This window comes from Phyllopteryx taeniolatus, chromosome 14 (assembly GCF_024500385.1).
Source record: "Phyllopteryx taeniolatus isolate TA_2022b chromosome 14, UOR_Ptae_1.2, whole genome shotgun sequence".
Lineage (NCBI taxonomy): Eukaryota > Metazoa > Chordata > Actinopteri > Syngnathiformes > Syngnathidae > Phyllopteryx > Phyllopteryx taeniolatus.
The window spans coordinates 13,513,897-13,537,413 of NC_084515.1; the positions used below are offsets into that span (position 1 = coordinate 13,513,897).

At 42.2% G+C, this 23,517-nt stretch overlaps 2 protein-coding genes across 6 annotated transcripts; one reads left to right on the forward strand and one right to left on the reverse strand.

Annotated features, from left to right (window-relative positions):
• Window positions 1-57: 57 nt before the first annotated feature.
• Window positions 58-17,647, forward strand: myripa (myosin VIIA and Rab interacting protein a). 5 transcript variants are annotated; one of them, XM_061796642.1, is made up of 17 exons: window positions 58-213; window positions 1,382-1,548; window positions 3,118-3,339; window positions 4,266-4,402; window positions 5,573-5,653; window positions 5,933-6,030; window positions 6,199-6,279; window positions 6,410-6,538; window positions 6,615-6,732; window positions 7,097-7,611; window positions 7,960-11,712; window positions 11,808-11,864; window positions 12,552-12,731; window positions 13,022-13,183; window positions 14,399-14,497; window positions 14,574-14,634; window positions 16,957-17,647. In XM_061796642.1, the coding sequence occupies exons 2-17, from the start codon at window positions 1,439-1,441 to the stop codon at window positions 16,998-17,000; spliced, it is 5,847 nt and encodes a 1,948-aa protein (XP_061652626.1). In that variant the 5' UTR covers window positions 58-213; window positions 1,382-1,438; the 3' UTR covers window positions 17,001-17,647. The 5 variants fall into 5 exon arrangements, with proteins under 5 accessions (XP_061652626.1, XP_061652631.1, XP_061652629.1 ...); XM_061796647.1 differs by lacking the exon at window positions 16,957-17,647 and adding an exon at window positions 15,839-16,186; XM_061796645.1 differs by lacking the exon at window positions 16,957-17,647 and adding an exon at window positions 15,338-15,887.
• Window positions 17,339-23,410, reverse strand: plxdc2a (plexin domain containing 2a). The gene is given in 7 exon segments (XM_061796649.1): window positions 17,339-17,479; window positions 18,410-18,505; window positions 18,760-18,882; window positions 18,962-19,031; window positions 19,098-19,172; window positions 19,174-19,722; window positions 21,844-23,410. Coding segments are annotated over 6 exon segments (420 nt in total). The 5' UTR covers window positions 19,225-19,722; window positions 21,844-23,410; the 3' UTR covers window positions 17,339-17,474.
• Window positions 23,411-23,517: the final 107 nt, after the last annotated feature.

The following is a 23,517-nucleotide window of genomic DNA, read 5'->3' on the forward strand; positions in this document are numbered from 1 at the left end:
AGTGATTTAGGTGAGGGAAGCTTATCCTCATTTTCTTTTCTTTTTTTTCCTGGAAAGGGATTAGAGAAGCAAGGCGGGCCTCAACTCACACTGTGCTACACTTTCTCATAAGCGGAAAAACACTTTTCAACACAGGGCACTTTACATGCCTATAGCTTCACAAAAGATTAAACAAAAAGATTCATAATCTTCTCCGTTCTGACTAGCGAATCGGTAAGTCGATGCACATTTTGCTTGTGGGACTATCTACATCGCACCACTTGTTGTACCTTCTAAAAATATCCCAGAATGTATGTATTTAAGATGCATTGACAACTTAAATGCTGGCCACGACGTGTTACACTTTTTTAATTTCGATTTTTAGTTAGATGATATTATATAAGATTATAGTTACATTTTGTGTTAAAAACATTCACTGATGACATTTGTCCATGTTTCAGCAACTAATTAACTATATGCATGCACATATATTTGTCAACCCAACTATTTATACCACCAAACAAGAAAGGAAACATGAACACTGCCCTTTTTGTATTATCGTATTTAAATGTATTTATTGCAGAACAAATATATTTTCCCCATTTATTTTTGTATTCTAATCAAATACATTTCTTTGTATTTATCTTCATTCTATTATTTATATTTGTATTATTATATTTTATTCATCCTTTAATTTTAGTTTAGTATATAGTTTTCTATGTTGTTTTATTTTCTTCTTTGAAAATTCTAAATATTTTGATTAATTATAATTGTATTTTTAATTTATTTTCCACTTGAATTTACTATTTATTTTTTAAATATGTTTGGTTTATTTATTTATTTTAGTTTTGTTTGTTTTTCTTTTCCAATAACTTTGTTTTATTTTAAATAATTGATGCATTAGTTTATATTTTTAGATTTAAATTTGTATAATTCTGTTTTGAGCTATTTTATTTTCTTTAATTTACATTTTTAATTTTAATGTATATATTTTATTTTCATGTTGTTTATTTTATTAGAATTTCTAAAATTTTTAAAAAGAGTTTATTCAAAGTAGCCTTGCACGTGGAGCAAGTAGTTGTGCGCGGGGCATCTTTAACTGTTTTCAAATTTGTATTTCGCATCTATTATTGTAATTTGCATGTTTTATTTGAAGCCTATCCTTTAAAAAAAAATCTATATTTTTTATTTGTTTAATTTTAATGATTTTTTTCACTTTAATCATAAACTTATTTTCCTTATTTGTGTTAACTGTTTTTAGTTAGCTTATTTTTTAAATAGTTTTTCATCCATTTATATTTGTAAATTTCATATTTACGGCATTTTGTTTATTTTAACAGGATGTGTACGCGACGTAAGAAAGTATGACTTTTCGATATCAAGCTTTCATTTTTGTTCCCAGGTTGCACGTTTTTGAGATGACGACAGCGGGCTGAGCGAACGTTTGAGCGCGTCCGCGATGGGGCGCAAGTTGGACCTGTCCGGCCTGAGCGACGACGAGGCCGAGCACGTGCTACAGGTGGTGCAGCGCGACATGAGGCTGCGCAAGAAAGAGGAGGAGCGTCTCAGGTGAGCACATCGCACCTCCCCGTACGTTCTCCCACCTGCGTACGTAACAACATGTTGAAATCCATTTGCGCCATTTTACAGGAACTATTTTGGGCTCACTTCAAATTGACCCAAAATGGTTGCCACACACCTCACTAGTATTTCTTATTATATGCGATTTCTCCAAGCCAATCAGAAAAAAAAAACGTTTATGAAGTCAATGTAAATTTCATATTTATGGCAAATGTCTTTTGTAAAAAAAAAAAATATATATATATATATATATATATGTATTGCAAATTTTGATTCTTGTTTTTTTTTTAATTCTCAGACAATAAGCAAATAGAAATAATATACCTTGAAAAGAAAATTTAAAAAATATATAGCATATATGTTTTTAGAATTTTATAGGGCAGGGAACCATTTGGGGGTAAAATAAATACAGAAATAAATAGCACACAATTTTTAATTTTCATATAAGAAAATTGAATTTCTAAAAGATGCGTATCTTGTAGTCCTTGCAGTGCTGCCGTCTTTCTTCAGTCATTTACTCATTGGCGCAGTTGAGCGTATTAAAAGGCGAGGGGGGATTCTGACAGAATCCTAATTGTTGCTCTGCTGCTATTAGCGCTGGGCTCTGTTTGCATTCCAGGCCTTGTCAAGATTAGGCCAAGCGCTGGAATCAGCATAAAGGAAGCCACAGCCCTTTCCTGTTCTTTCCTCATCACCACAAACCATAGGTGTCCCACACTTCACTAAAGGCTGCCCCCCGATGGACATCAGACACAATGCAAATTTTAGAACTTTCACCACCGCTTGCCTGCCTCGCACACACCCACTCGTTCCACTCTCAAAAGTTGCTCTCAATGAGCCCAACTGATTGGTCAATTTGTATCACGTATGAGGAGTTACAAGACACTATATTTTTTTGATGACACTGAATTTGAACACCGCTTACCTGCCTTGCACACACCCGCTCACTCCACTCACAAACCAGCTCTTAATAAACACATTTGATTGGTCGATATGTGTTGTACGAAACAAGTTACGTTGCACGACATTATCTGTTAATTCTAAACTCGAACACCGCTTCGCTTGCCTCGCGCACACCTACTCGTTCCACTTGCAAGACCATTTAATTGGCCGGGTCGTGTCAAGACTGACTTTGATCACCGCTTGCCTGCCTTGCAAACACCCACTCGCAAACTTCCTTTTAATGTACCCATTTCATTGGACGATTCCTGTTAAAGGAGTTACGTTGGAGGCCATTATCTGTTGACGCTAGACTTGAGTACGGCTCGTCCGCCTCGCACACCCGCAAAACCATTCGATTGGCCGAGTCGTGTCACCTGAGAGGAGTTACAATGCATGACATTATCTATTCATGCTGAACTTTAACACTGCTTCCCTGCCTCACGCAAAGCTGCTCTGGATAAACTCATTTGATTGGCCGAATTGCGTCACACGGGAGAAGTGACACTACATGATCTGTTGATGCTGAACTTGAACACCGCACGCATCCATCCGCTCGGCCCCCCCAAACTCTACTTTCCTGCAAATCCATCCTGTGCTCCCCCACCCCACCCCCAGCGAGCTGAAGCAGGCGCTGGACGAGGAGGGCAGTCGCTGCCTGCTGCTGTCACGCCAGCGTTGCTTCAACCAGCGCTGCTGCATCCGCTGCTGCGCGCCCTTCAGCTTCCTGCTGAACCCCAAGCGCCGGTGTCGCGACTGCCTGTACAACGTGTGCAAGGCCTGCAGAATCTACAGCAAGGCCGACAAAGCCTGGCTCTGCTGCGCCTGCCAGAAGAGCAGGTAAGCGATGACTCTTGACACTGGCACTGTGTCCGCGCGTGCGTGCGGCGCCAGCGCGCATTAATACGGTCTTTGGCCTCTGCTGGAGAGATGGATTTTAAACCTATTACAACCAACAGTAACAGTGAACAGCATGATTTGTTTTCTGTTGTGGTGTTTATTGCATGTACATTCACGGACGATTTTATATATGTTTAAATGATACATTTGCAATGTTTTTATCACGAGCTGAAAAACAATGCAGCCTTCGTAAAGTTTTTAAGTTTGAAAAGAAATCAAATTCGTGCAAAGAAAAAAAAATCCACTATGTTAATTTTTTTTTTCAAATTGGCTCAAGCGTGTTCATTGTATACTGGAAAACAATAAAAAGAAATTGTTTTGTAGGATTGATTGTTTATTTCATTTTTGTGTGCAATATTCTTGATGCTTCCCCTTTTTACAATTTTTGGGGGACCAGCTGCATTTCGCTTAGGCATTCTTGAATTTTTTTTTTTTTTTTTTGATAAATAATTTGGTACCATTTTATAAATAAATAAATACACACACAGTAAAAAAAATGTCTTATTTTCTTGTAAATATCTCAACAAAGATGCTCCTTTTACGGTTTCCAGAAAAGTGATGGTTTTGGAGATGTGAGGGTTCTGCCCGATGGCAGCAATATATATTTTTTTCTTTACATTTTGATTTTATAAATGTATATTATTTCTCAAAATATTTGTACTTAATTTATAGCTACTCTCTGGCAAGAAATATAATTCAGGATGTCGAAAAACTAATGAAGTTGCTGCAATCTACAAGCAATGCAATACAGTAAACATGCTGCTAATTTAATGGCCGGTATTATTCCGCTTGTATTGGAAGTGTACCTAATGCAGTGTCCACGGGGCTTGGATTGTCTGTCGTGAACATGCTGTTGTGTCTTTCAGGTCGCTAAAGAAACAGTCACTGGATTGGTTCTACGTGCACGTGAAGGGACGCTTCAAGCGCTTCGGCAGCGCCAAAGTGCTGAAGACCATCTACAGGAGACACTTGGCCGAGCACAGTCCAGTTTCGGAGCTCACGGGTACACTACAACACACATCCGACATGTCGGTATGCGAGGGGGTAGGGTATTAAGGATTAAACTCGCGTAACTTCAGCAGATTACTCGGAGCGCTGCCAGTTTCCCATTTGTTGTATCTTTGTTTTTGCCCTCATGTGGTGGGTTGAAATGATCGAGGCAAAGTTCCTCAGTGCTGCTGTGGCTCAGTCGTAATGGATACTGTATGGATTTACTGGGTATTTGCCCTTCACAGCAATAGACAGACACTTCACTGCAATCAAAATCTGATCCACCGCATTAACAAAACGACTCGCTGGACTAAACTGTAAATTGACTGCTCTAACCGGCCAGTCCGCTGCACAAATTTGATGATTCGCTACATTAAGCACTTTACTGCATTCACATTCCATTTCACTGTACTGAACAAGGAGTTGAGTGTATTTATTAGGAAAGTCACTGACCGCAGTGTGCTGTGCTAACAGGACAATTCCCCACCAGCTCATTTCAGAAGTTGATTTCATGTTACTGGAAGTTCACTGCACTAACCCTCGAGTCCACTTCAATAATGTGACAATTCACGGCACTAAAGTGCAAGATAACTGCACTAACCCAACCAACAGTCCACTGAGCTAATATGATGATGCTCTATTGTAAAAAAAAAACAACAAAAAAACAGTTAACTGTATTTGTTTCACAATTCACTTGACAATTTGTGTACAAACTTGCCGGTTCACTCCACCAAACGGTCAGTAGACAGGAATAACATGCCGGTTTGTTCTTCATACTAACTGACCAGTTCTCTTGGATTGCATGCCACAATCAAGGGAGAGTCGCGCCGCAGTACAGTATATTTCATGTAGCCCGATGGAAGCCTCCTCCCCCCCCCCCCTTCCCAAACATGATTAGGAGTGACCCGGTGTTCTGCTGTGACCCAGCAACCGGTAATACCACACACGAGGCCGAGCGCTAATGCACTTACATAACCACAAATGGCCGCATTGTTGCATGAATATTAACATGACGTGGTCAGAGCTCAAAGCTCAGTTGGAAGGGGAAACTGTCTCTATGGGACTCTCTCGCTCTTGACCGCCCCCCCTGGGAGGTTTCAGCTTAGTCTTTATGGCCCGGAGAGAGCGAACAACAATTCTTTCCCGTTTGACCCTTTGCATACGTGTATTTTCTGTGTTGCAGAGGGGAGTGCCTACGAGGAGAGCATCTGCAATGAAGGCAGCATCTGCGGCAGTGACGCCACTTTCTACAGACAAACTGAAGGTGGCTGACAATCCCATTCGCAAACACGAAAGGCTTGTTGCATAAAACAACCAGTTCACTGCATCCGATTTCCAATTGCTCACCACAATGGCCGACCTTCACACAAACCTGTCAATTCCTTGTGATTACCTACGAGTTCTCAAACCTCCGGTTCACTGCATTCATATTTGAGGCCACTGCAACAACGTACCCATTCACTCCATATGACGGCTCGTTCTCTGTTTGTTACATCTCACTATTCCCTGCGAGAAAATGAAAATTCATTTTGTTGGCATTCAGAGCACAGCATGGCAGAGACGCTCACTGTGGCCTTGCGGGTGGCGGAGGAGGCCGTAGACGAGGCCATTTCCAACGCAGAGTTTGACGCTGCCAGTCAGGTTAACGTTGCTTGTCATTCTTATTATGCCGAGCGCATGCTAAATCTCCACTGTGCTCCCATTTTCAAGCATTACTCATCTGTTTCGGTAACGCAAATCTTTTGACCTGAGATGATATGCATTTAGGAGGTAATCAGCTTATGTTTTTGTGTATCTATGTGTAATCAGGAGAATCAGAATGAAGCCCACTACCTGCGTGAGCACAGAGGAGAGCTCATTGAGGAGCTGGCCAAAACAATCATGCAAAAGGTAAGAAAGAAGACGCAGGATTTACTGCACACGTTCGATGCCGTGTGACGGGATTGTCGCGCGTGTGAAGCCCTCATACTCGATGACGTCAGACAAGAACACCGGCTCATGTTGTCATCGTGCATGTAAGATCATCTCTAGGAGGAAGACCTCGGCTGACGTGAGGGACGAGTACGAACAGGAGGGGGCGCTGGAGCAGGGCGTCCATCACCATGGCGACCAGGCTGACGGCGCTTTTAAACACCTCAAAGGCCTCTGGGTGAGTGACAACACGTTTGACGGTTTGCTCTAAACGGTGACGAGCGCTGACCTCCACCGGTTGGTCTGACTTGCAGAGGTCGCAGTCTGCCTTCTCGCTGATGGACGACAACCGAGACACTCGTCAGACGTCACCCAGGGAAGGAGGATCGGCCGTGTCTTCCTGGACCAGCGTCGAGCGTTTGGAAAACGCTGGTACATCACATTTGTCTTTCGTTCAAACTCTCACTGCAGTAATTAACGATGAACTGCACTAATACACCAGTACACTGTCAATAAAGATGTCAATAAATTGCCCTAAATTCGACATTCACAGCACTAACCCACCAATTCACATCGGTAATGTGAAAATTCATTGCACTTAATTGGAAGTTTACTGTACCAATATGACAATTCATTGAGCTGAATTTGAAGATTACAGCACGAGACTCCAAGTCACTGCACTGAGCTGCAATGTTCATTGCGCGAATCCACCAGTTCACTGCGCTGCACCAAACACACCAGCCACTTGTCCTCAACTTCATATTTGTCTCCACATGTGCGCGTGTACCTGCACAAGGATGCGTGTCCTCTGTGCTGAAGAGTCCAGACGGCAACTGGATCGCCCTGCAGAGTGCTCAGCTGTCGCGGCCAAGCCTGCTGGCCAAGAGGAAAAGTCTGGTCTACAGCGCCTTGGAGAGGGAGTCGGGAGCGGTGTCCGCTTACGAGGGCATGGACTCTGACAACGAAGCCAAACCTGAGCCCGACACAACCTGGGGCGCCATCCTGCAGGAGTTCCACAGGAAGCTGACGGGCTCCAAAGTCCGTCGAGATGCTGACAACAGAAAAGACGCTCGGTCGGACTCCGAGGGGAAGCTTCAAAAGTCTCCGGTGGCTAATATCTGCAAGAGGCAGATGCCTGAAGTCAGACGGCCGTCATCTCAAAGGGCCAGCATCATCGACATCGACTTCAACGGGAAAGCCACCGCGGACGAGAGTGGAGTGGGAAGTGAGGCGGCATCTGGAAAAGCGAAGAGATCACGAAAGAAGAGAAGAAGTAAAAGAAGAGCAACACTTTCTGGACCTCTTCTGAAAGTGAGGCAAATTTTAGACCCAATCGGCCGAATTAATCACAGAGAGTTGAACATACATTAAACCTAATCTGGCCGTCAACGGTGTTAATCACATTTCACTGGACTTATCTACCAGTTCACTAAACCAACCTGACAATTATTTCTTATCTTTAACTTATGTACACTAGCCTTCATTCAGAATAATGGAGCCTGTTAACCCACCAGCAAACTGCACTAGCCAACTAGTGTACTGCCTTTACTTGACTTTAATTGTTTCCACTGATAAACTAAAGTTGTGCCCCAATCTGATGAATGAACCACAAATTTCAAACATGCGTTTATTCACGTCATAACTTCTTCCCATCGACAGGATTACAACAAGAAAGACGTCCATTCCTGTCCTCACTCTGACGCCGACACTCCTGACACACTGACTCCTGATCTGCTCCACCAGGATTTGGACATCAGTCAAGTGAACCAGGACCTTACGTTGGATGCACCACAACCTGCAGAACACATCTCCAACTCCTCGGGTAGGGATGAAGGTCATTGTGACACTAAAGACAACTGTGAGGCACAGGAGAAGGAAAGAAGAAGCCAAGATGAAGAAGAGAAGATGGAGGTGGACTTGGCTGGAGAGAGAGGAGAGGATGCAAAAGAGGATGAGGAGGATGAGGAGGAGGTAAAATCTAGGTTGTACAAGCTGGTGGCAAAGTCCAGACTGGCGTACTTCTCGTCCACCGACAACGAACTGGACCGAGCGGGAATGAGTGAGGAGGACCGAGGGTGTGATGGTGAAGGTCAGAAGGAAGAGATCGAAGGACTAACACACAAACTCTGCCAGTTGGAGAAAGAAGTCCGAGCAACCATGTTCTCCTCCACAGAGGACGAGCTGGACCGAGTCACAGATGAGGAGGTGAAGAAGGATGAGGAGGAGGAGGAAGAAGAGGAGCTGGCGGTGAAAGTCTGCCGGTTGGCCACCCAAGCGGGCGCCACCCAGTTTTCATCTACCGAGGACGAGCTAGACCGCGAGGAAGCGGCTCACGAGGAGACGCTGTGGAGGCTGCAGAAGGACAATGCGGCGCAGGCCACTCAGGTGCGCCACCTGGCCAGTCTGGTAAGCGCCTCACAGTTCTCCTCCACCGAGGACGAGCTGGATCGAGTCGGGGAGGACGAGGGACAGATGATGCGGGGAGAGGAGCTGTGGAGAGAAGTGGCGGGAGGACATTGGGAATCCATGGGAGAGGAACCAGTAGAAGAACCAATGAGCGATCATCTTTCAGATCCAATGGAAGAAATGGATGGTGATGAGATGTTATCAGAAGAGGAGGAGGAAATAATGAGAGAGAAACAGGATAAGTCAGAGGTGAAACAGTCAGATCAGAGAGGAGGACAGAAGGTGGAAGAAGAAGACCAACGAGATGACGGCGCTGGGAAGTGGGAGAGCGAAGATGAAGATGTCGAGTTCGATAAAATAATCAGCGGCATGTTGACAATGACATTGGAGGACATGCAGCAACAAGCCAAGACCGAGGAGAAGAAAGAGGACAGAAAGACAGACGGGAAGAGGAACAAGGATGCAAAGATTGACAAAGAGAGGAAAAATATTACGATGACGATGAAGGAGGACTCAAAGACAGATGAATGGAAGAGTGAGGATACAAAGATAGATGATGAAAGGGAAGAGGATGAAAAGACAAACGAGCAACAGAACAAGGACACAAAGACTGAAGTAGAGAGGAAAGATGATACGATGACCAATGAGGAAAGGAACGAGGACACAAGGACAGAGGAGAACAGGAATTGGGATTTAAAGACATATAAGGAGACAGACAATGAGAAAAGTGTGGACTCAAAGACAGACGAGGACAGGAAGGAGGATGTAAAGACAGGTGAGAAGAAAGAGGCCCCAAAGACTGGTGAGAAGAGGAACAGTGACGCAAAGATTGTTAAAGACAGGAAAGATTATATTGTGACAAACGAGGAAAAGAATCAGACAGATGATAAGATGAAAGAGGACGGAAAGACAGACAAGGACAGGAACGAGGATATAAACACAAACAAGGATAGGAACGAGGCAATCAAAGACCTGAGAGGGGACAAAAAGACAGACGAGGACTGGAACAAGGATGCAAAGACAGCCGATGAGAAGAAAGAGGAGAAAAAGAAGGATGAGAACAGGAACAAGACTGATAAAGAGAGGAAAGTTGATAGGATAACAAACGAGGAAAGGAATAAAGACACAAAGACAGACAGGGACAGGAACAAGAATGTAAAGCGGGACAAGGAGACGGGCGAGGTGAAGAAAGAGGACACAAAAACAGGTGAGAACACAAACATGGAGGCCAAAACAGATGCAAAGGATGAAGATGAGAACAGGAACAAGGACACAAAGACTGATGAGGACAGGAATGATGTTACGAGGACAAATAGGAAAAGCAATGAGGACACAGAGACAGACGGGAGGAGGAATGAGGATACAGAGTCAGATTATGAGAGGAAAGAGGAAGAAAAGGAAGATGAGAACAAGAACAAGAATGTGAAGATGGACAAGGTGGAAGAGGAGAAGAAAGAGAATTCAAAGACAGGCAAGACCAGAGACACCCAGACAGATGAGACAAAAGAGGTCACAAAAACAGAAAAGGACTGGAACGAGGCAGTTGAGGACCTGAAAGAGGACACAATGGAGAGGAACAAGGATGAAAAGATGGAAAAAAAGGCAGACCATGAGAAGAATGAGGACTTAAAGACCGGCGAGAACAGAAACAAGAATGCACAGACAGGTGAGGAGAGGAAAACTGATACAATGACAAATGAGAAAAGTAATGAGGACAAGAACAAGGCAGTTAAGGACCTGAAAGAGGACATAAAGGCAGGTGAGAACAGGAACAAGGATGTAAAGACAAGCAAGGACAGGAGAAAGTCTGCTGAAGACCTGAGAGAAGATACAAAGACAGACAAGAAGAAAGAGGACTGGGAAGCAAAGACAGGAGAGCAGAAAGAGGACCTTAAGACAGACAAGGACAGGAACAACGATGCCAAGACCAACAAGAACCAGAACGAGGACACCATAACAGTCATGGAGAGCAAAGAGGAATTAAACATGGACAAGGACAAGAACAGGTCTACACAGACAGATATGGAGGGGAAAGATGATATGAACACTGATGATGAGAGAAAAGAGGACTCAAAAGCAGATGAGAACAAGAATAAGGACCTGCAGACAGACAAGGACTGGAACAAGGAGGCAAAGACAGGAAAGGAGAGAAAAGAGGGCTTGCAAACTGACAAGGACAGGAACACGGATGAACAGACAGGCAAGGACAGAAACGAGGAAGCCATGAGAGACAAAGACTGGAACAAAGATGCACAAACAGACAAGGACAAGAGCAAGACAGGCGAGGACTGGAACAGGTATTCAAAGACAGACAAGGACAGAAGCAAGGATGCAAAGAAAGATACGGACTGGAGCAGTGATGCACAGACAGACAAGGACGGGAACAAGGATGTGAAGACAGACAATGAGAGGGAGGAAGATTCAAAAAAAGACGAGAAGAACAGCGACACAAAGGCAGACGAGGACAGGAACAAGAAGGAAAAGACGGACACAATCTGGAACGAGGAGGCCAATACAGACAGGGAGAGGAAGAAGAACTTGGAGACAGAGAAGGACAGCAAGGAAGTGACTAAGAACAACAAAGTGAAGGTAGATAGTGCAAAGACAGACAAGAACAAGGACAAGGATATGAAGACTGACAAGGAGACTCAAGAGGAAAAGAAGACAGACAACAAAAGGAATGAAGACAGGAACCAGGATGACAAGACCGACATGGAGAAGGAAGACAACTTGAAGACAGAAAAGGGCAAGAACAAGGACACCAAGAGTGACAGGGAAAGGAATGAGGACGTGAAGACAGACGAGACAGAAGGTGCAAAACCAGACCAAGTAGATCAAATGAGGCTACTTGAGAATACAGCGGAGCAAACTGTGGGAGAAATCGCAGGAGCGCTTGAGGGTGTTGATCTTCAGCAACAGCAACAAGAAGCTGCGGTGGAAGACCAAGACAGAAGAAACATGGCCGCCACGGAGGCCAGTTTCCTGTCACCAGAGGAGATTGCGAACGTGAGGAACCTTTTAGTAGACCCGTCGCTTCAGCTTCAACTAACCAAGTGCTTTACTAACTTCCTCTTCCTGGTTGTACTTCCTGCACCCTGCAGGCTAGTGACAGTGAAGTGTACCATGCCGTACACTTCATATCAACGTTTCTGGAGCAGGTGAGACGGACCGAGTACCAGCGTTTTAGCTGCGTTTCCACAGAGCGAGTGGTACAGTTTGGTTACAGTAAACCCTAATCCGGTTTGCGCCGTTGTGAGGATGGAAAGCGGGAAGCTAAGTACATACAGTAAATAGCGTTTGTCTCCAATGAGGTCGTGGGTGAGCCGAAATTGGGCGCAACTGACTTTCGGCAAGTGAAGCGGCGCCAGGCAACGTGGGGCACATATAGATAAACAACTGTTCACACTCGCAGCCACACCGACGGACAATTTACAATCTTCATTGAGAGGATGCCGGAGTACCAAATAAAAATGAAATAAAACTATCGTTTGCCTGTATGTGCCCTGCGATTTGCTGCCGACCGATCCAGTGTGTACCTTCTCGCCCAAAAGCCAGCTGCAGTAGTTCTCCAGACCATAATGAGGACAAATTGAATAGAGAATGGATAGATGGTATTTTATGTTCTTCCTAGTCCATGTCCATTGTAATAATAGTCTGTCTACCAATCGGTTTGTCCGTACCGGTGTCGCTGGTACACCAACACAAAAGTTTGGCATTTTGAAGCGAACTCAATTTTCCAGCAAATCCAGGCAACGCTCTTTGCACCAAATCTTCTCTTTGGCAAGCAATCCACCCTAAAGTTCCTGTTCCTTCTTGTAACTGGGGTCTGTGTCTGTGCGCCGCAGAGGCACTCGGCAGCGTCCCTATGCAGCATAACCACCGAGGTCCTGAAGGTTCTGAATGCCACTGAGGAGCTGCTCCAGGGGGTGGAGGGCCGCGAAGGCCGTTGCCCCTCTGCCCACTCTTTGCCCGCCAACGCAGACCCCAAGGAACTAGATCAGCAGTTCTCTGCGCTGGAAGAGAAAGTAGGTTCTAGTTCAGGGCTGACCAAACCTTTGTGTGCAAGGGAAGCATTGGATTTTTAAAAGGGATGGTCCAGGAGGTCATTGTTACCGTTAAAATATATAAAATTATTATTAAAATAATCCAGTCCTGTCTTTAAATTGTATTTCAAATAATCAATCAGCCAATTATTTAATGAACAAGGTAATCACTCCTATATTCAATTCAGCACTCTTGATTTAGTGTAAATGCTCGGTGGGCCACGTGGGCTCGCTTTGGCGGCGCTAGGTACTTTCAATATAGTCCTCTGCAGGTGTACATGGCGGCGGGCTCGGTGTACGGTGTGGAGACCGAGCTCGGCGAACTGGAGGAGCGCGCCAGGGGCATCTCGAGCGGCACGCCTGACACGGAGCTGTTTTTCCTGGAGGAGGAGGTGGCATCGGCCGCCGCCAGGGTTCAGCAGTCGGAGCTACAGGTGACTATTCATAGATCTCAAAACACCTCAAATCTTGCAGTTTCTAAAAAAAAAAAAAAAAAAAAAAAAAAGATGTTGACAATCAGTGCAATTATAACATAAATAGAATAGCCAAAAATAGAATATCCTTTAATTCTTACCATTTTAGGGTTGATGAAATTGTAGCTCACAGATTTGTCCATAGGGTAAAGCAACTATGCTAACAATAAGAAGCTGCTAGAGGGGGTGCTACTATGCTGTGCTCATTAGCATCAGCAGGAAATTGTTTTGTTTTGTAACAGTTTTGTAGAGGAAAAAAAAAAAAACCTCCAAGTAGTGGTTGTGGAAATTTGCTCACTCAGCTGCAAACAGAGGGAGGAATCATTTGGAGATTGGGGGTCAGATGTCTGTCTGGTAAGTTACAATTTATGTCAAGTGGAAGTTTAAAACATAACGTGACGTGACATAACACTAAGGCTGTATGACATAATGCCACATAATTTAACGTAACGAGATGTTAACAAAAGGGGCACATAATGCAGCGGCGTGTTACGTAACGCCACATATCGACGCGTCACAATACGCAACGCCGCATGATATAATGCTACGTAATTTAACGCCACATAACATGACACAACATAACGAAAATTGCCACAAAACCCCTTGAGACCTTAAGTCCACATAACGTAACGCCACATCATGTACCACAAAATGACGTAACACCAAATTTTGTAACATCACAGAAGGCCACATATCGTAACATCACATAACACACACCACATAAAACTTAACGCTACTTAATGTAATGTCACATAATCGCATAATAAAATGACGTGACGCAATGCTGCGTAAGGCAACACTGCATAAAGTAACACCATATAACCATGCAACATGACAAAAATATCACAAAACAGTTACATAATGAAAAGGCCGCATAACGTAACACCACATAACGTACCCCCACGACATAAAACCGCATAACGAAAAGGTCACGTAACATAACGGCAGATAGGATAACGTAAGATGACACATCGCCCCATAACGTGTCACTACATAACATATTACCACATAAAATGACAAGCTATAAGAAAAAGGCAAATAACAATGTAACGCTACATCAAGAAAAGGCCACGTAACGCCTTAATATAAGACTCAACACTTGAATTCACGTGAGAGACGTTGGTAGGCGCTACTGTTTTGGTCTGTGATCAATAGCACATGCGGTTTCCGACGCAGATCAGCGACATCTCGGCAAGGATCGCAGCGCTGAGGAACGCCGGTCTGGACGTGGACCCGCAGTCCCGTTTCGCCAAGACGAGGACCGTCCCAGTCATGGTAAAAGTAGCGCGTTTTGCCTTCTCACACACATGATGTCACAGGCCTCACACAAAAGACGACGTTGTCTTTCCAGCCTCACACGCTGAGCTCGTCCAGACAGCTGAGGAGACGACTGCCAGCGCTCCCACGTCCAGGTGAGCGCAACACAAAACCACACTGCGCTTTCATTCACAGTATTCACATTGCTTAGCCACTCCATTGCTACCAGAACAAAATTGTATGGAGTACACACAAAAAAAAATGTAATTGTTGCGTTTTCAAATGTTTGCGTGAGTGTTACGATCTGTGCTGAAGCCCGGTACACTTCCCTGGAACCAACGTGGTTGGAATTGGCCCGTGCGTGTGCGTGTGCGTGTTTGTGATCCATCCGTCCGCCAGCTATTTATTCATCTTGCGTAATGACTCGAATGGGAAAGTTGCAGCGTTGTTTTGTGAAGCAACGGCAAGTGCAAAGACTCTTTGTTTCCGCAACAGACTAAAAACAGATGTGCCTGTCCCCCGATTTTATGACAACTCGTTAGGGTTTAAACTGAACCACTAATATTTTAACAATTTCGGTTACATCAGCGGTGCGCTACATTCACTTCCATGCATTGAAGTAACTGTCCCGAACCACAACCCCAAAGCCTTACCCCAACACGAACCTGAAAACCTAACCCTAACCCCAATCCTAAACTCTTACACCTAACCCTTAGCCCAATCCTAAACCTTACAGTAACTCGAAACCAAACTATAACCTTGACCAGTTTGTATTTCCTGACGCAAAAATCTCCCCGATCCTGATCACAAAATACGGTATTGGAATTTTTTTTTTTTTTCCCCCCCATTATGTTCCAGAAGACAACAAAAGCTAATTTAAGGACAGCTGACCTCTGCAGTGCCTTCGTGACTGATGCCTTCCTTTCTGCTATTTTGATGTTTGCTAGAAAGACAATGCTACAAAATATTGCAAATTTGTCACCATTTTAGAGATCATTTTTATAACAGTACAACAAAAAACATGAACATGATTAAAGCAATTGTATATTTTGACTTTTCCCCTCTGTGTTTACATGTAACAGTAGTGTACATATTTGTGAAGCAGAATAATCAGTAGAAAAGAAAGTTATGCTTGAAGATGAATGGCAGCGAAGACCTGAAGGCAGACAACGTGAGGAATTTCGTTTGTATTTTGGAAAAGAGGAAATGACACTGGGCGAAGACATTCGGGCGGAGGACGTTTTTCCTGACACATAACAGCGATCTTGGCCACAAAGTGTATTTGTCTTCACAAATAACATTAAAGCAGTCCCCTGGCAAACGCAAAGCCTCCATAAAAATACTTTTGTTTCCTCATAGAGGTAGTACCGTAAGAAAAGAGCTGCATCCCAAAGCATTCTGGGAGTCGTAGTCCGGGTCAGGAGCTCTCCGAGCAGAAGAAGCGCTCCCTCGGGTCGGGGACGCCGAAGCCTTCCTTCTGCTCGCTCTCTCGTCTGAGGGCCATGACGAACGACCGCTTGGGGTCGAGGACCGCCTCGCCGTCTCTGCCCGCGCGTGGGGGGCTCCACTTCGGCATAGCAAGGGTGGCCCGAGCCGCGCCGGAACGTCATGGTGGGCCAACGGACCGGACGCCGCTGCAGACGAGCACATGGATCGTGCCGTGTGTGCAAAACCGTGCCGACGTCATTTGCAACCTCATTGGAATTTTGGGCAAATTCAGTCCATAAAGCCAGTTTCACTTCACAGCATGAAATTTGGTCGACATTTCTGTCATTAATAGACCCAGAAAAAAGACTCAAAATGTTATCCCCGAAAAAACGCAGGAAGTCTTCCACTTTGGTTTCAAACGGCCAAATTGGTGGGGAAAACATTTCAAAATTCAGCTTTACTGAGCAGCGTGACATTTGGTTGGCAGAGCCATCATGAGCAGACCCACAAAAAAAGTCTCAAGACGCCATCCCTGAAAACACACGGGAAGTCGGTTTTGGTTTGAAGCAAGCATTTAAGGGTCAATTTCAGGGGTCCTTCAAATATTTGCCCGATTTCTACCAAATTTGAATCTTGTGTACTAGACAGATGAACGATGGTTAATTGTGAAAGATTTCAATTTGCTTCATTGCGTCTGGGCGGAGAAATGGAGCAAATTTGGACCTAAAAATAAAATGGTTCGGTAGCACTTTCAGGAACATTTTGAAAGTTCAGCACCCAAATCCAGTTCCATTTAGCAACATGGAATTTTGGTAGACATGTCTATCATGAGTAAACTTGCCCACCTGCCCCCAAAAAAGGCAAATCAACCCATGTCTGATGACATACAGGAGGTTTGCCATTTTGTTTTGAGGCAGCCGTTTTAGGGTCATTGATTTGGTCCAATTCGGATCCAATTTGAAGCATGCAAACTAGAGAGATGGGGGATGCAAAATTGTGAAACATTTAAGAAACGTTTTTTGTCTTCCTTGACCGATGCAAAACCTCAGACCAGGATGCAAGCGTAACGTCCTCAGTGGAGGCCATGAAATGAGAAGTGCAGCTGTACGAGTGGGCCGCCGTCACTGACCTCCATGAAGAAGAGGCCGGCGCCGGACGTGGGGTGATTGTACACGTAGACGAATACCAGGTTGCCCGTCGCCATGACGACCATCACCACGACCACGCCCGCCAGCAGACCCGCCTGCTCCCGTTGGCCCGTGTCGTCGTCCTCGCCGCCCGCCGTGACAGCGCACGCGTGGAAACGTTACATGTGTATGTTACGTGATATAAATGTTTATATCACAGATTACAGAACAGTTTATTACGCACAGCTACATAATCTGAATGAGATCTGAGACGCGCTGCACATCAGCGCTCCAGTTCTGTCGGCGGCGCTTCTGGACTTTTCAGCATTCAGCAAACTTTTGGCTCATTGGCCTCAATGCTAGCAGATTTTTTCAATTCAGATCTGCACCAAAATATGAAGGATTCTCTCGCTGACCGTGTGCCTTTTGCTGCTTTTGTATCATCCTGCAAATAAACCAAAGAAAGTAACTCAATAAGTAAAAAGACTGAACGCAGCCTCTTGCCTAATATTTCTAACTAACACTGAAAATGTTCCGCTCTTGCATTGGCTGGAGTACTTAATGTGACTTACGTTTGCCATTGATGTGAAATGCCACTTTTGCGTCATCTCCAAACAAGACCATACATTGAAATAAATAACAGTACTTATTAAGTTTGCCTTTTTCACCCATGCAACAAGAAAACATCAGATTGCAGTCAGTGGTGGTCGACAACAGCCTGAGTGGGGCCCCGTGAATAACTGCCCTCCGGCTTGTGAGGTAACCAGGAGGCGGCCACAAATCCGCACGTACATTGAGGACACTATGCAGTATTTAACATGGCGCGGTAAAGAAAATGGATGGATGGACGGTTGTATACACTCGACTATGTGCTAACAGAGCACTGGCAAATAGCTCAACACTCGCCCCCCCCCCCCCCCCACGCATATTCTATTCATATTTCATAATTTTCACACTCATCACACATTTACGTTTCGTTGAAAATATGAAAAATATCTGCACATATTTTATTTTATAAATATGTATTTTTTCACAATTGGAGGGGTTTTATTGATAAAACAATTCTGTGTCATATGGATTTGTAAATGTTTTTTCATTTAATATTTTCCACACCCTTGACTGTTTTTAACTGAAAAAAAAAATGCCGAAAGTTTCATTTTATTGCAGAAATATTTACATTCTTTCACAATTTATTATTACTTTTTTTAATAATGTGAACAATTGTGCAAGACAAGGACCTTTCCATAATTACTTTAAACCTGATTATATATTATATACTTGATTAATCATTTAAGAGTTTTTTTTTTTGAATGAACTTTTTGAATTTGAATTTGACAACTTGAATGAACTTTCAGCTTGGAGACTATCGACTTACTTGGAAGCGGTAACATCTCTATAGTGGTCGCATTGGAGATTTTGGACTTGAGAATGTCCACCTTGTGGTACTCATAGATGGTTCTCCGCCGCACATCTACCAGATAGAAGAAGATGCTGCTAATCGGAAGGTGTTTTGGGTTACCATGTCATCATATGAATGTGTAGATCTAAAGAGCACTCATCAGCGTGGCTCGATGTCGTTTATAGCAAATTGTTGTTGGGAGCTTTCACCTTAAGGTCAAGGCCTTCACAACGACGAGAAAGAAACATATCTCGCCTTTGCTTTGCGCTTTAATATATATATATATATAAAATTTTAAAAGAAATTATTAGAATAATACTTCTTACCATTATCAAAGTAAAAGACAGAGGAGTTGCTGGAGAGGCCGGGGTCAAAGTTGGCCATGAGCGGAGCGATGTACTGAGTGGCGGCGAGCAAGCGGTGGATGATATCTCCCGTATAAAGAAAGCCTGCCCAGGGGAACCTCGCACTTCATTGTACCCTTTGCAGCAAAATGTGCTTCGTGAATGAAGTGGCGAATGCACTTGCCTCCGGTTGCCACGGTGACTTCCTTCAGCATGTGACCGTAGAACGGAAAGCCAAAAGAACGATTGACTCTCTGGAAGAGATAAAAGCGTCATTTGGTATGGTATTATGGGACGTTAGATGGATGATGATGAGATACCTCGACTTGGCGGTGCGTGTTGGACAGGAAGCCGCTGGTCTTCCACTCGTTCTTGTTGGCCCGCTCCGTGTTGACCCCACGCGTCTCCTGGACCGACGATTTTAGACGTGTAGTAGACGTGATCCATGTTCTGGCCCAAATATATTCAATTGAGCATTATTAAAAAGGCATTCATCATTCTTTGCTATTTCTTTATATGGACAAAAAAGCTGGTCAATACTATCGCTAACAGAAAATAATAATAATAAATCCGCTCCTCCTCACTCTTCTGTCCGCTTGCTCCAATTCATCTGTGAGTGGAATTCATATTAAATGAATGTTGTACTGAGCAAGCGGACGCTCCACTTCCTGTTTGTGTGGTTATCATTGCACTAGCTGAAGTAGTGTGGGGTCTCACTACAATCCGCGTGGAGTTGTCGTGGCCCTCCTCCAACAGCAGGTCGGTATCAGGGTCATCCGGCAGGTGCCGGGCCCCGTAGAGGCCCCTGGGGTCCGCGGCCCAGCCGGGGGCTTCGGACGTGGGCCTGGACGGCCAGCTCCGCCCCCCGTTGTCTCTCTCGGGGCTTCCGGGTGGGCTTTCCGCGACAGTAGACAGTGTCTGGCTCAAACCTGAGACATTACTGTGCTTTTGGTGTGTTTTAAAAAAAAAAAAAAAACATTTATTAACAGTGAAAAGCATAAAAATATGTCCATGAAAATCCTCAATATAAAAAAAAAATGTCTAAATATTTTTTTTACCATAATAGCGTGTTCAAAATGGAGGCTACAAATGGCAAATGGGTGTGATTTGTCCCAGCCAATCAGCAAACATAATGACATAATGCCAAATATAATATATTGCATATGATAAATACAAATAAAAGACAATAATAATGACAAAAAAATAATAACACAAAATCAATAATGAATGTGAAAATTATATTTAACAAGTAACTCAATAAAATGAATGTCTATAGACAGTACATAACTGTCCAAAAATGTATCACTTTATTGCATTTGCATAATTTTGTATTATACCTTTAGATATTATTAATTTGTTATATTTGTACTTATTTTTCCTTCATTTTGAAATGTGGAAATACATGTTCTTTAATGGACATGGAAAAATGTAAGATTTTTGATGATATTTTACTTTTCTATATTTGTGTATTTTCATATATACATATATCATATGTAGTTATCTTTTAATTATATAACATATATATATATTCATCTGTTTGATTATTTCCTTAATATTTTCGTACTTTTTCACATTTTAGCAGTTTCTAATACTTTGAATGTTTTCATGTTTGTATTATTATTATTTTCCTTTACTAATATTTCAGTATTCTTTTTGTTCAATTTGTACGTATTTTTGTCTACTATTATGTTTTTTAAAAAATGTTTTCTGTTTTATATTATTACTCTGTATTGTTTTCTAATTTTGTGTGTTTTTTGTCTGATTCTTTTTTTTTTTATTCTTTTTTTTTGTGCTATTCAATCTCATGTTTTATTCTCTGTTTATTAGTCATCAACTTTCAAATTTTGCTCGCAGCTTTAAGTTCCGTTCCAGCCTCAAACTGTCACCAGCGAGACATAGGTAGAAACACATAAATAAAGTTGATTTGAATCAAATTGATTTTTCAACTAAAGACTTGAACTTTTTTTTTTAAATGAATCTTAATCAACCATAATAAAAAAATAAAAAAAAAAAATCCTGTGGATTTACTTTCAACATGTACACCAGTTGCACGTGATTAAATTAAGCATTTTTTTTCAGTGTAGCAGTAGTAGCACTGTCTCCTCCCCCCCCCCATTGTTTTTCCAACTATTTTTCTTTATTACACCAGCAAAGCGGGGCACCCTTGGGTGCTGCTGCAGCAGCTGCAGCTGTATTTTTGTCACATGCGAAATCAATGAGCTGCTGCTTGTGGCCATACAGTACAGGTTCTTGTATTGCAATGCGACATGGAGGCTTGGAGAAAAACACTATGCATTGCAGTAAAAAATGTTGCATTTCATTGTAGCCCTCTCGATATTTAATATTTAGAACAAAGAAAATATAAAATCAGGCAACCTTTATGCTTTACTGGGTGAGCCTTTACCATTTGCTGAAATTTATTTTTGGGGGGAGTTAATTTAATATTTGTGGATACACACACACACATCTATATATCTATATATATATATACACACAATTTAATAGAACCACAAATCTAAAACGAGGATCTTATATATTTTTTACACTACAAATTATATTTAAAAAAAATCAAGACAAAAAAGAGAGAAAAAAAATACCAGGATGTATTGATACATAGTCATTTTTCAATAAAAACGTTTAACAAAAATGTTTTAAAAATTTAAAAAATGAATTGATACCGTACGTTTATTGTTAAACCTTGATTGTATGTTTTCATATTAAAAAAAATAAAATAACAGACGACTGTATGCGTAGTGCAAACAGAATTACGATTGGTGGACCCCTATTTCCAAAATGTTGAAAATTGATTGTTCAGATTTACTCGTGTCAATTCAATTAATGTCGAATTATTTTGGAATTTAAAAACAAAAAATATGAAAAAGTTAAACGAGTTCTGTAGCTTTCATGGGTAACTAACTCATTAACAAAATTATTTCTACACATACGTGTTTCTTTATACTGTACTACAAAGTTTTTAAAAAGTATTTTTGTGAATTTACTTTTATTCTTAGATGTATATAAAAAAAAAAAAAGTTACAAATATTCCCAAAAGGTTGAGTGACTTACCAAAAGCAGATCTTGTCGTCACGTAGCTGACTTGGACCTGGAAAAGAACCAGCAATCCCGTAACAACATGCCTCTTCATTATTTTCTCCTGAAGAAAGGTGTCATTTTTAAAATTCTTCTTCTTCTATGTCCAGTTAAAGTACGGGACACGGAAGACGTTTTCTCGGCGAGTTGTTGAAAATGTCAGACAAACCAGCTGGCCGCCACTTTTATCAACCTCAGTGACGACGACAACCTGAGGTCTACGCTGCCTTCATGGACCATTGGAATTGTCATTACTTTTACGCCCAAAAGCAGACTTTTGTCTCGTCTTCCACAAAACTGTGCTTCACTTTCTCTATTGTTCCGAGAGTTTAAAAACTTTAAATTGCCAATTAATTGAATTCAGGGAAAATGACATTTCAAAGTCCCACTTGTTCCTGAAGGCAGCAGTAATTGTGCTTCAACTGGAGTTTGACTTTTTAGCCACTAGATCTCCACACAGCAAAACTGCACCAAGGCCTGTTGCAAAGGATTGTTGTTTGCGACTGTACCGACATAAGGATTTGTCACGCACATGGAGCGCTGTCGTGCGCTTTTAAATGTTAAGATTTCTACACTTTTCAATTACGTTTTTAAAAAAAATGGGTTTCATATTTATTGCCTAGAAGTGATCATCATACAGATATGGTCTGTAATTATGATTACTGTGCTATGCTGTAGAATACTGCAGTTGCATAGGTCAATTTTTTTTTTTTTTTAAAGTGAAAGTAGTATAGTTTCATACATACGGAAGCGTATCGCATTCACTTGGATTAAAAAAAAACAACTGTTTTCTGAGTAATTTCTTTAGGGCTTTGTTTTTCTGACTATTTTTTTCCCACCTGTTTTTCTGACTTTTTTTCTATTTTTCAGACTAATTTTTTTCCACCTGTTTTTCTGACTCATGTATATTTGAGCAGTCATTTTATGCGGGAAAAAAAGTTGTACTCTTGAGGAAAAACAAAACAAAAACAAAACGTACATTTGAGAAAATGTTCCATATTTTAAAAAGCACTTGAGAAAAAGGAAAAAGCAGTAGTTGAGAAAATCATTTTACAAGTCATATTTCAGCGGTCATTTTTTTAAGAGGAAAAGTCCTACATTTTCGATGAAACATATATTGTATTTAAAAAGTAGATTTCAGAACTTGTATATTTTAAGAATTTTTTTGGAGGAAATCGTATATTTTGAGGAATAAATGGTACTTCTGTGTGTGTATGAGAAAGTCAGTCATTTTCTGAGAAAAAGTATGACCAAAAAAAGCTGTACACTACAAGAACTCAAATTGTATTTAAAAAAAAAAAAAAAAAGTATATTTGAGAACATTGCATTAAAAGGGTCCCCCGTTTGTGATGTTTTGCGGGAACCGTCGTAAGCCAAACACTTCCTGTGTTACATTTGTACGCTGTTCTAAGACACGTAGAAGCCCATAATGTAAGAAATTTGCCATTTTTAAAATGTAATGGTCTATGGCATTTTAAAAATGTTTACGTTATGGGCCGTTATTACAATAAGGGTATCTACAAGGTATTTCGTGCTCAAGTACATCAGACAGTTTGGAAAGAATTCAACATCTTCATGGCGGGGTGAGAAACCGGCAGCCTTTGGGCCACATCCAAATCAACATCAAATGGTTATGTTCGAGCACAAACT